The sequence below is a fragment of the Sander vitreus genome, chromosome 5, assembly GCF_031162955.1.
Source record: "Sander vitreus isolate 19-12246 chromosome 5, sanVit1, whole genome shotgun sequence".
Lineage (NCBI taxonomy): Eukaryota > Metazoa > Chordata > Actinopteri > Perciformes > Percidae > Sander > Sander vitreus.
In genome coordinates, this window is record NC_135859.1 from 32,181,477 (window position 1) to 32,194,080 (window position 12,604).

Here is a 12,604-nt window from a genome sequence, read left to right on the forward strand (position 1 = left end):
GATACAATACGTTGTAAAACAATACAAGGGCACTCCAAAGTAAGTGATTATTAAGAGGAATTGTTGTTAAATCCATTGTTTTTCTCTTCCTCTGTCCAGGTTTTGTGAGTCTCCCTCCAGTGACCCTGAGTTGCCAGGTGGGCGTGGCCGGGGCAAACGGATGCGAATGGCCATGGCCGAGAGGCCCTGCGTTGATCCGGCCCCTGCTGCCAAAATCAGGGGTCTATCACAGCACAGGAGCCGTGGAGGTGGTGTGGCTGGAACCACTGCACCCATCCACAGCAAGGGGCGGAGAGGAAGCCTGAACCTCATCAACAGCAACTGCCGAACGCCTCCTTCTTTCTTCACTGTGGAGGAGGTGAAACCTGCCAACAGCACCTCCTCTCTCTCCTCCGGGAAGCGGAAGAACAAACCGCCGGCTGACCTGGACCTCAGCCTGGTCTCCTCGGACGAAATCAAAAACGGGAATGGGAAGAGGATCCGAGCCAAATCCCGCAGCGCCCCGTCCACGCCGCTGGGCAAATCTGACCCTTCGTTCATGGATCCTGGAGGAGGTTGTGCCTCCTCACCACCTCCCCCACCCATCCTCATCGACTGCCCCCACCCCAACTGCACTAAACGCTACAAGCACATCAACGGCCTGCGCTACCACCAGACGCATGCACACCTGGAGGCTGAGGAGCAGAGGAAGCCTGAGCTGGAGCCCATGAAGGATGGGGAGAGCGAGGAACGATTATCAGACTGTGAGGACACCATCGGCAACATGACATATGACCTCTCAGAGACAAACAGCACTAATGCCAACAGCTCCTCTAAGAAACCCGCTCCTCTATATAAGGTGACCACAGTGGGGTCTCCTAAGAACAGACGGCTTCTCCTCAGTACTGACCACAGCCCCTCAGCCAACCCCAAGACCAGAAGAACCTCACTGCTGAAAGATGGGTTGATTGATGACCTCAGCAATCTGCCCATCATCTCCAACATGACCGTGGTTCTGGAGAACTGCATGGTCCCAGACAGGAACTCCACGGTCGAGATGCCCAAGCTGGAAGCTGAAGGCTTGATCGACAAAAAGGGGGGTGCGTGCGACAAGGGCAAGAAGGCCAACGGGAAGGTAGAGAAGCCGTCCAAGTCACGGACCAACCGGCCGATCGCTCCCGCCCCTGCTCCCCCAAAGCTGATCGCCATACCCAACACAGCGTATCCGACTGCTACAGCAGATACTGCCCCCTCACAGCAGCCCTCACCCATGGCAGCCGTAGGCCTCACCAGTAAAAACCTTCCCCTGAAACCCATCAAACCAAAGCTGAGCATCGTTGTGGAGCCGAGCCTTGTCAAAGCCACCCTGGTTACCTGCAGCAAAGAGACCAGGAAGAAAGAGAAACGGAGACTGAAGGACAAACACAACAAAGACGCGCAAACCAGGACACCTAATGGCGACGGTGGTGGAAAGATGGAAGATGTTGGTGGTTCCAAAATGGGCGTGAAGGAAATTTCTGGGAGCCTTCTGAAGGAGCACCTCAGTAAGCAGGATGTACTGAACGGGCTCACAGAGAGCCAGGAGAGCAGGATGGCCAGTATCCGAGCTGAGGCTGACAAGGTCTACACCTTCACCGACAACGCCCCCAGTCCCTCCATCGGTGGTTCATCACGGCTTGACTCAAGTGGTAGTTGCCTGGCAACAGACAGCAAGAACAACAGCCCCGCCTACTCTGACATCTCAGATGCCGGGGACGACGGGGGATCTTCTGAATGTCGCTCGGATGTCAGATCCAAGTCAGCCTCCTCGGCCTCTTCAGAGGTGAGCTCTAACAGTAGCCATGGTAACTCTGGTAAAACCCCGCCCACGGCCTCTGCCCCGCCATCAAAAGATCCCCAATCCCCGTACTACCACAGCTACGAGCCCTACTACCTGCAGGGGTACATGCAGTCGGACAGGCAAAACAGCAGCAGCGTCGCTTTCCACAAAAGCTCTGGCCACGACGGCAAAGGGAAAGACAGAAAGGAAGAAGTGAAGGAGGACGATAAAAGCTCCTGCCACGAGTTCTCAGACTCAAAGAAAGGCGACGGGCCACCTCAGTCGCAGCTCCAGCTGGCTATGAGTCAGACCCAGACCGCCTTGGCCCAGTCGCTGTACTACGGCCAGTACTCCAGAGGACTGTACATGGACCAGAAACTGTTACTGGCCTCCAAATGCTGTGACCAGACGCACAGCGCCAAGCAGAGGGGAGAGAGGGGACAGGGGGTGAGAGACAGTGAGGACGATAAACATGTGGTTGGGGGTTCAGCCGGTGGACCCATGCACGGTAAAGATGGCGCTAAAGGTTGCTGTCCCAAACCCGTCCTGTCCTACGTGGAGATGACTGAGAGGGGAGAAAGGGGACAGAGTCTGGGCGTAAAGGCGGTGCATGGTGGCATGGTGGAGCAGCACCAGGTCTCGATGAAAGACTGCGATGACATCAAGTCACCTTCCTCTTCCTCTTCTTCATCGCTCCACAACCCAAACAGTCAGACAGATCTGGACTCAAATGTTTCCTATTCCAGTGTAAGTTTCTCCCTCTGTCTATGACCTGCCGCCGCCGCTGATGGTGTTGTTGGTGTGCTTTAATGGCTGCTGTTGAGTGTCACAAAGAGATGAATCACACGGTGTGTACAGCTAAACCAATAGGTGCTAAAAACAAAGACCATGTGGCTTCTGTGGTGCTGTAGCTGTACTTTGACATGGTAGTTTCGGTTGAAATCAAAAATTGTGTGGTTTGATTTGATGGATGTTTTTAATGTTTAGAATCAATGGGGGAAATGTGTTATTCCAACTTTAGCTGTTAATGTAAAACACATAAAGGAACAAAAGAAACATTTCTAATACATAAGTGTTGGTTTTTATATGAGCTGCTTTTTCAGAAAGCTTGTACAGATTTTTAACCATGTCATCTCGACACGATGCATTTTACCGCTATCTCTAGCCATGCTAGGTCATGTAAAAAAAGGTTGTATGAATTGAATGAAAGCCGTGTCCGGGAGGTTGTTTTTTCATTCAGTTTGGCCTAAATTCTGCAGTTGATCATGTGTGAGACGTGTCTTCATTCGTGTCATTGAGAGGGACGCCACACTCCTCACATCCCACCTCTGAATGGCCGCCTGCTGTTGAAACGTCGTCATCTTTCATCAACATCACAACCAGAGCCAGTGATAGATGGTCTGTCTATGGTTCTGTTTACTCAAGTACACAGTGTTTCCTCTATAGTCATTCAGCAGCGGTGGGCCACCGCAGCAAGAAATTCTCCACCCCTGCTAAAAAGAAAATGTACAAATGAAAGTTATAAATTAGCCTAAACAAAAAACACAAAAGAGACAAAATGCTAAAGGGCTAAGATTTAGTTTTAGCCCTGCAACCGGCCATATAAACAAAAACTGGGACAGAGACGTGGACCGAAGTTGAACTGACCCCAAAATGACTCCCACCCACCACTGTTAACAAAGAATTATAGGGGAAACACTGCAACTAGCACCAACACTTGTCCCCATCGATCTAGCCCTCAGACGGCCCGGCCTGGGCTCACTGCCTCGCTCACAGCAAATACTCAGAGCTACAACATGGGGAGGAGGCCGAGGAGGGTGAGGCAGACAGGGGAAAGGAATGGGGAGCTACCGTGGAGCCTGCCGGGGCCAAGATGACCTCAGGAGGAGGTGTGGGCGGAGATGCTAAAAAAGCCAGAGTCCACAATCTCCCGCCCGCCATTGACGTGGAGGATTCAGACAGGCTGGACGGGCTGGATGATCAAGGCCAGGAGCCAATGGGAGGGCTGGCTGAGGAGTCCCAGAGTGCCCGGGTGGCGGTGTCTCCTCCCATGACCCCCCAGCAGCCCTACATCCAGTACCAGCACTCCTCCTACCTGCCCTACCTGGCAATGTGTGAAAGTGGCGGGGGCTCTTACAGAGGGGTGTCCCCAACCCTGGTCCACAATTACCCAGGTAAGAGTCTAAGGAAAGGTTTGGGTTTACTTTAAAGCAAGGCCACCCAAATTGGGGCCCGCAGGCCTTGTTTGGCCTGAGCTCCCTTTGTTTTGGCCCGCCATAGCATTTGACATTCTCATGCTTATTCTCCTCTTAATTTGAAAGTGCTGTAAAATCCTAACCATAATGATAAAAAAAAAGCACGTAATCTGAGTTTTACGGCAATGTAAAGCACAGTGCTGGTAAACTTCCCTATTAAATTACATACGTAAGTTTTATCTACGAAGAATTACAAGAATTATGTTATTCTTCAACATCAACATTTATTTTTGGCCTGTGGCCTTCCATCCAGGCACATGTTGGCCCTTCATCTGAAAGAATTTAGGAACCTCAGAGATAGTTTGACATTTTGGGAAATACGCTCATTCACTCTCTTGCTGAGAGTTGGATGAGAAGATCAACACCAATCTCATGTTTTTTGTAACTCTTGTTTCAGATGGCCAAATCAAGTCACCGTGTGTATGTCGTGTTTGTATGTTTCTTCGTCTGTGTGTCCACCAGGTTTCCACTACCCTCTGTACGGTAACACGGCAGGCAGGGAGGAGTCGGAGGTGACTCCACCCGGCAGAGGAGGAGCGGTGAGCAGCAAGCAGAGCGGTGACTCGTCCTCGTCCTCAGCCATCGAGCTGCTACAGCAGCAGAGCCATCAATACCACGGAAAATCACCCGCTGTGAGACACCGCTCACTTTTCTGCCACATGCACACACTGCAGCTCACAGCGTCACACCTTTCATTCAGACAACACAGATGTAATGTTTCCAAATGAACACACAGAAAAAGATTTGAATAAAGGAAGGTTAAAGACAAACACGGAAACCAGAAGTTCTTTGTCTCTGGACAAGTACATTTCTATTGAAAATGATTTATTCACTTTTCCTGGAGTAAAGAACACACATCACATACTGTACCTGTTACATTAGCAAATCAATAAATACACAATTTAAACCCCCAGTAATAAAAATACACATTTTAAACCCTCGAACAGATGCAAACAACAAACGAATGGACGGAAACGGAAAAATAGGAAAACATTATTACATGTTCCAACAATGTTCATTAAATATGAAAAGAAAAACAAAACATGCAAAGTAAAAAACATAAAATATAAAACACAAAACAGTGCAGATATAAAAAAAAAATAATGTGGAAATATAAACTATTATATATTTGTGGTAGACCGTAATAGGGTTGGGTACCTTTCACACCTGAACCAATACTAGTCCCGATTCCGGTACCTGAAATTCGGTTCCCAGTACCCAACGGTACTTTTTTCGGTACTTGCCCTCTGTAATTACAAAAAAATTATTTCAGTTGTAAAAATATTTCCAAACCTATTTACTTAGAACATTATTTTATTTTTGACAGAAATTAAACAAAACTAAAAACAAAACCCCTCCCTCTCTCCTCCCAAACCCATCCATACAACCTATTAAATTGTTAATTTCTTACTCACTGTAACTTTTATTCTTGTATTTGTATATTATTCTATTTTAGCCTGTTTTATTTTCATCAGGACCATTTTTAATTGCTCTTTAATGTTTCATGTAAAGCACTTTGAGTTGCCTTGTTGCTGAAAGGTGCTGTAGAAAAAAGTTGCCTTGCCTTACACCTGAGCCTGTCAGTCAGTCCCCAGGGCATAGAAATACAGTGGCCGACAGGGGCAAACGCCCTGCAACTTAAGAAAACACACGCAAATAGACAAAAAACTTAATTAATTAAGAAAACATCTTCATTAATTTGACAACACATGCACAGCATTCAGCAAACGCGCTGCAAATACACACAACACAACCAAATACATAAACACGCTGCAAATACACACAACACAACCAAATACATAAACACGCTGCAAATAAAAAACGAAGCAAACAGAAAAGCACACAAACCCAAAAAACATATGCAATAAAAAAACGCTGCATCCAGATTACACAACGGAAGTTCTCCAGTCTGGTATGGCTGCATAGTAAAAAGAGAACTCCCGTCTCATGCCCTCCCATCCATAGACTGTATATTAAATTCATATTATTATTATTATTATTATTAATAACATAGCCTAACATAATATATTAGTAATATACAGTCTATGCTCCCGTCTCGTGCCCTGCCGGCTGGTGCCGTCCCCGAGCTTCTGGTCCGCTATGTGTTTGTACTTTGGTGTGTTGGATGTTTGTGAACTAAACAGTACGGCAATCATGCTAATTAATACAATAACTTTTTCAGCAGATGTCTTACTTACAACATGTTGGAGTAACAAAGCAGTTTTGTGTTTATATGTGCAGGTGGGATTTATTCAGTTTGATAAATCCCACGGTAAATTGGCTGGTTTACTAAACAGGGAGGGACTATAAATCCTGTTTGTTTTGTGTATTTCAAGAGCAAATTGTTCCACACTATGAATACAGATTGATCACTTATTTTGTTATATAATCACAATATTACACTTGAGGAGGCCTGTAGCCTACTTCAGTAATTTTGGACCTCGAAATGAAACCCTCTCATGTAATATGGCTTAAACAAACATCAACATTAAACGCTGATGCAGTTTTAAATGTTTTATCACCACGAGCTTACAGTCGTCTCTGCTGATTGAGTATCACCTGTGACCTGAGCCGAGACACACCCACCAAACATATCTCAAACATAGACTTAATATTTACAGTCTATGATCTCACCGTTGCACACCGTTCTGAGAGTGAACGTGTCCCGTCTCTCTCTCTCTCTCTCTCTCTCTCTCTCTCTCTCTCTCTCTCTCTCTCTCTCTCCCGTGGGGTCGAAAATCCAGCTGTTCCACTAGCTGCTCCCTCTAGAGGTCTGGAGAACTTCCGTTGTGTAATCTGGATGCTGCGTTTTTTTGTTGCATATGTTTTCGGGGTTTGTGTGCTTTTCTTTTTGCATCGTTTTTTATTTGCAGCGCGTTTGTGTATTTGGTTGTGTTGTGTGTATTTGCAGCGCGTTTGCTGAATGCTGCATGTGTTGTCAAATTAATGAAGTTGTTTTCTTAATTTGCTTGTGTTTTGTCTATTTGCGTGTGTTTTCTTAAGTTGCAGGGCGTTTGCCCCTGTCGGCCACCGTATAGAAACCACCGTTGGGAAGTGTAACGTCACACAGCACCGCGACTGCTTTCGGCTCGCCATTAATATCATATCACAGTGAAAGATGTCTGCGTGAAGTTTTGAAAAAATGTAACCACACTTGAAACCGCTTTATCGGCATTGCTGTGACTCTCTGTGTCTTCAACAAAACTGCAGAGCCGACATAGTTTGCTCCGTCCACACCTCTGCGCGCGTGTGTATGTGTGTCGGACCTCTGCTCTCTGTCAATATGCAGAGAGGACAGATAAGATTGCGCTTACTCTCAGGTACCAACATTTGGCACCGTTTGATCTTACGAACCAATACTCGGTAGTACCGACGTGATTCGGTCGGTACCGGTAAAAGTACAGGGTTTCGGTACCCAACCCTAGACGGTAATTGCAAATGAATAAACTAATGTAAATGGAAATGTTGTAATGAATATGTGTAATGAGAATTAATTATATACATATTACTACTTCTTTCAGTGGTCTTCAATGTCATCAAGCAAGTGTGAAGACATGACATTTACTGTAAATAAACCATACTGAGGGCTGAAGATATTTCATGAATATGCTCAACACTTCAAAAAGAAATGATTAGTAAAGTGTGTGTGCGTGTGTGTGTGCGTGTGTGTGTGTGCGTGTGTGTGTGTGTGTGCGCGCGTGCAGCCCGGCGAGAAGGGTTCCCCCGAGGGGGAGAGAGAGACGGAACGAGAGAGGAACCACGTGTCATTCGCCCGACACCTCCACACACACCATCACACACACCTGGGTATGAGCTACAACCTGATGTCAGGACAGTACGACATCTTCCAAGGTACGACCGCACACTGAGCCCAAAATGTGCCAAACTGACACCGGCTAATAAAGAACTGCATCATATGTGAAACCAAAGCTGAATTACATTTCACATCAGTTACTTAGTGAGGTGCTTAAAGGCCGTTGTAGTAATGCTAATGGTTTGAATTAACATGTTTAGCTGTCACATATGGCTGTAATGATCGGTCAGTTAGTGTTAGTTGTTGTTTGATGAACAGTAAGCAATAAGAAACATCTTTTCTTTTCTTTTTTACCCAACCTTTGGTCTTGACTTTTTCTCATGACTGGTTTTCCTCAGTGCTGGAAGAAGTATTACATTTTACTGGAATTATACCTCGTACGATTTCATGTGACAAATAAAATTGATTAAAGTACTGAGATGGAAGTAGATGTAAACTGTAAAAAATACTCCATTACAAGTAAATGTGTTCTATGAAAATGCCATAAAAGTTTGTAAGTATAATCAGGACAATGTTCTTAAAGTATTCAAAGTAAAAGTACTCGTAAAATGTTCCCTTTGACTGTTATATTATTCTATGTATCTTTATCAAATTGTTAATATAGATGTGTTATTGTTTGAGCAGCAAACTGTTTGTTAAATACAAATTCAGAAATGCCATCACAATTACCCAGAGCCCAAATTGAGTTACACCTTTACAATGTTTGTTTTGCCCAATCAACAGTTCAAACCTCAACGCTATTCAAAATAGATTAAAATATTTACAATAATTAAAAGAAAAAGCAGCAAATCCTCACATTTGTGAACACTAACAGTGTGAATGTGGTGCTGAGTTCTTACTGCTCTGTGTTGAAGGCTTGAGCTCCAGGTCACTGGTCTCCAGTCAGCAGGTGTCAGGACACTCCTCTACTGGTAAGTCTGTGCTGTTAATACCAGAGTTCACATGAAAAAAGTGTAGAAGTATATTTAAAAAAAGGAAAAAGGACTGAGAGGAATCCACCAAAAAGTACATTTTCATTCCACAAGACTCCAATCTTGATAGAAAACTATTCATGGGATGTTGTAAAAAAAAAAAAAAGAAATGAAGATTCTTAGCCTGTCAAGTTGGGTAATTATGAAACAAAAAGGTAAATCTATATTCTTATATGTCGCTTTAAAGACAATTAAACAGGTTTAAAGAATATTTATGTAAAAAAAAAAAAGTTTCAACAGACAAACAGCTGCAATTTAAAAAGAGAGGTGCACCTTGTATATCAGCTTTGGAAAAAGTTGCAAATCTAATAAACTGTTTCTGCGTCTGCAATATTTTGTGTCAGTGTGAAGCACAGACTCATAGATCATCCACTGAATGTGCATCTTATGAAATAAATTGGCTATTTTGGTTGTTTTATAAAGAAAATGCAAACTGGGAACAGAATAAGTTGGAGAAGCCAATAAATCAGATATTTAAACTGCCTTGTTGCCTCAGTTATCATGCCGTAGATCATTACCCACTTTGCAGTGCTTTCTATATATATATTTTAGAGGTTATATTTGTATATATATTTAGAGATTATATATTGCTTTTGAATGTGTGAAATAATGCAGAGGGAACCTGTCAGGCCGTTAAACTGCGTAATGTGATGATTACCTTGCTGCTGCAGAGACTGCAGTTATCTATAAATGGTAATTGCTGTGAAATAGAAGAGATTAACAGGAGTGATGCTGACAGTGGAAGAGACACAGCAGCCCAGAAATGAAGAACACCAGCAGTTTTCTACAGAAGCTAATCGTCAGCCCTGATATCTGAAGATCACTAATTAATTGTCTTCTTATCTTGTGAACAAACTGTTTTCCTACAACCACAATGTAATTATCTCTAAACAAACACAATGGTAATATTAATTTGTGTGTAGGTCTGTTTATATTATCAGCTTGCATTCGAGGGTGTTATCACTTTATCTAAAGGCTTAAAGGAATGACATTTATGTTGTAGTCACAAATTTGAAGTTTTTATAGACAACAAATTCAGTGGAGCAGTTGCTGGTAATGAAATTGTTGTTCACAGACTCCCTCCAACAATGCTACTACAAAATGCATAAAACAAAAAAACATGCAGGTAAATACATACAAAATAAACAAGAAAATCATGTTTCATAATATGAAAATCTGAAATCATTGCCATGTAGGCTTTCACATACAAGGAATGTGTCGCTGCAAAAGTCAAAAGATAATATTTAAAAATGTACAAAAAGAATTCTGAAAAAATACGTCAAAATATGTTTTTTTAAAGTGGAAAAGCTTAGTTGTTTGGCATTTTGTTAATGTTATCAGCAATCAATTAAAAAAATGATATGGCACTTTACGTCAACCAGCAGGTATCCATAGTGCTTTACATCAAGAACCAAATGAAATCATTACAGTATGCTGTGAAATTGGGCTTAAAAGTTGAAAGTGAGTGCTATATAAGGGACTGTTTTTTGTATTATTTTTTTTTATTTAACTGTATTTATATAAAGTGCCACCGGAGGAGTTTTGGGATCTTTAGTAAAATTAGACTTGACCCTCCCTTCGGCAGTTAAAACTTCTCTATGACCCTCCAAAATGATTGTGAAAAGAGGAACGACCCTCCCCATCAATTTGTGGATGCCTTCTGTACTGGTTAGCACTTGACAAAGATGTGCAGAAGCCCTTCGTTTCTTACAGCCATGACTTACATGATTTAACCTCTGCCTTCTTGTCTTATACATCCCACTCCTCTGTTATGGTGTGGTGGCTATTTCAGTAGATTTACTCACTAACATTGTTGTGGAAACACAATAAGCATGGAAACTAAATGCACACTTCCTGCATTACTTCAAATACTAAGTTGCTCCTCTAATTAACTAGTATTCACCTGAAATAAAACAATAAAACATTGAGACCATTCAGCAAAGCACACTGGGTAATTAATTCAACACACAAACTGCTTGCTAGGCTTCCTCAGTCATTGTATATTTTAGCTATATAAGTAAAGCTGCCGAAGCTGAACATTATCCAAAACATACTTGTTTTTACAACATGTTTATTTTTACAAACAATTTAACAATTCGCCCTTATGAAATCCAATCGCGACACGGCTGTCTTGGAACGCAATAGACAGACGGTGGTGGAATGCCCCGACAATTAACTAAAATGTAACAGTGAACAATCAGTGTTGGACCTCCAGTCTGCTGAGATGCCTCTCCAAACGCAAAAACAAAGTGCAATCACACCATAAAATGTTAAGACACGTTAAGAAAAAAAATCCGTATTTTGCCGTAATCCAATGACACGAAAAAAAAAAGTAATCCACAGCGATCAGTAGATCCACAAACAGAGTCACGGTGTATCCAGCAAGGCCTATACGAGCGTCACATTCACCAGCCAGCTCCAAACAGGTGAACCAGGTGAACTTCGCCGTTTAAACAAAGTGGAATAAATGTATAAAAGTCCAAATCTACACAAAACCCGCAATCACTTAGTAAGCTGACATCAAATGTATATACATGGCATTTAGGAAACCTTTATTGCAACGTTGGCACGGCAAGATGTCCAGACTAGTGCAACAGTAATCTTCGTTTTTTGTGTCCTGCTGCTCCCATCGTCAGCCAGGTAATATTTTTTTTACTAAAGCAGTATATGAAATCTGATGTATTACCTACCTCCATTTAGTTGTTTTGTGTTATTTAAGATATTTATAAAATGTCTGGTCATGCCAAACATAATTATTCCACAATTTTTTTTAAACAATGCAATTACCCGTTTCAGCCACCAGGGGGGCAGTGCTCCCTCTGCCCCCCCAGCAAACTCATGGGTCAGACCCATCTGGTAGCGAAGGAGGGCAGAGACTAAGAGCTACATGAAAAAATATGCACCAAACAAGCCACTTTGAAATTTTGCTGTTTCATGAATACATAAGTTGTGTGACCTAGACTAAAAATTGTTGGGTGACCCTCCCCTCAACAAAGAATAAAAAGACATGACCCTCCCCTATTTTCCTCCGGTGGTCCATTCCATAAATACCAAACTGTCCCTAACTGGTAAAAAAAAAAGAAAAGAAAAAAGAACAGCTATGAAGAGGCAGGTAGTAATTTACATACTTAGCTCTGATTGGTCATTTTCTCGTCTGTCAAATTTCCGGAGAAATGTGTTCCCATGCAGAATATTTACGTAAAGTCGAACCTTTCTCATCATTGGCATGTTGCCCCACTTTGAGTCTTTAGGGACAGAAAACAAAAGTTCCACTTTGCACGATTCTATGTCATCACTTCCTGACATTGTAGCATAACGGTTTACTACGGGAGAGCGACTGCTTTGCCGTACCTAGCAATACGTGAAAGTGTTAGCAGCCAAAAGTGTTTGTTCATTTCAGATCACTATTAAAATCAGTTTGCAGAGACAGAGTTGATGCAATCATCCATCGCAGTGAACTTTTTGTAGCCTTCATTTATTTCGTCACACGTTACATCATCTACATTCTAAAGATCTTGAATCTTTTCCTCTGAATTCCTCTGCTTTAGAGGTCTGGATGAAGTTCTTCCTCAAACATTTTCAACTTGTACGGATGCTCAAAGCGAAACCGTCAGCTCTTGTGTCTTTTGATCGCAATCGCACCACCTCTAGTGCGAACACACCTTCAGGTGGTCTTGACTCTAGTTCCTGAGATAAAAGGCCAATATATGACTAAAAGCCTGCGTTTTGTCCTCTTGTCTCCACAGAGAGCGAAGGGAAGAAGTAG

At 43.0% G+C, this 12,604-nt stretch overlaps 1 protein-coding gene across 1 annotated transcript in view; it reads left to right on the plus strand.

Moving 5' to 3' along the window:
• Positions 1 to 12,604, plus strand: part of znf608 (zinc finger protein 608) — a 58,634-nt gene extending 46,030 nt beyond the window's left edge. Inside the window, exons 4-9 of the mRNA XM_078249832.1 lie at positions 100 to 2,545; positions 3,534 to 3,972; positions 4,516 to 4,685; positions 7,758 to 7,905; positions 8,722 to 8,778; positions 12,585 to 12,604. Coding sequence (XP_078105958.1) covers positions 100 to 2,545; positions 3,534 to 3,972; positions 4,516 to 4,685; positions 7,758 to 7,905; positions 8,722 to 8,778; positions 12,585 to 12,604 — 3,280 coding nt within the window. The remainder of the gene's footprint in view (positions 1 to 99; positions 2,546 to 3,533; positions 3,973 to 4,515; positions 4,686 to 7,757; positions 7,906 to 8,721; positions 8,779 to 12,584) is intronic.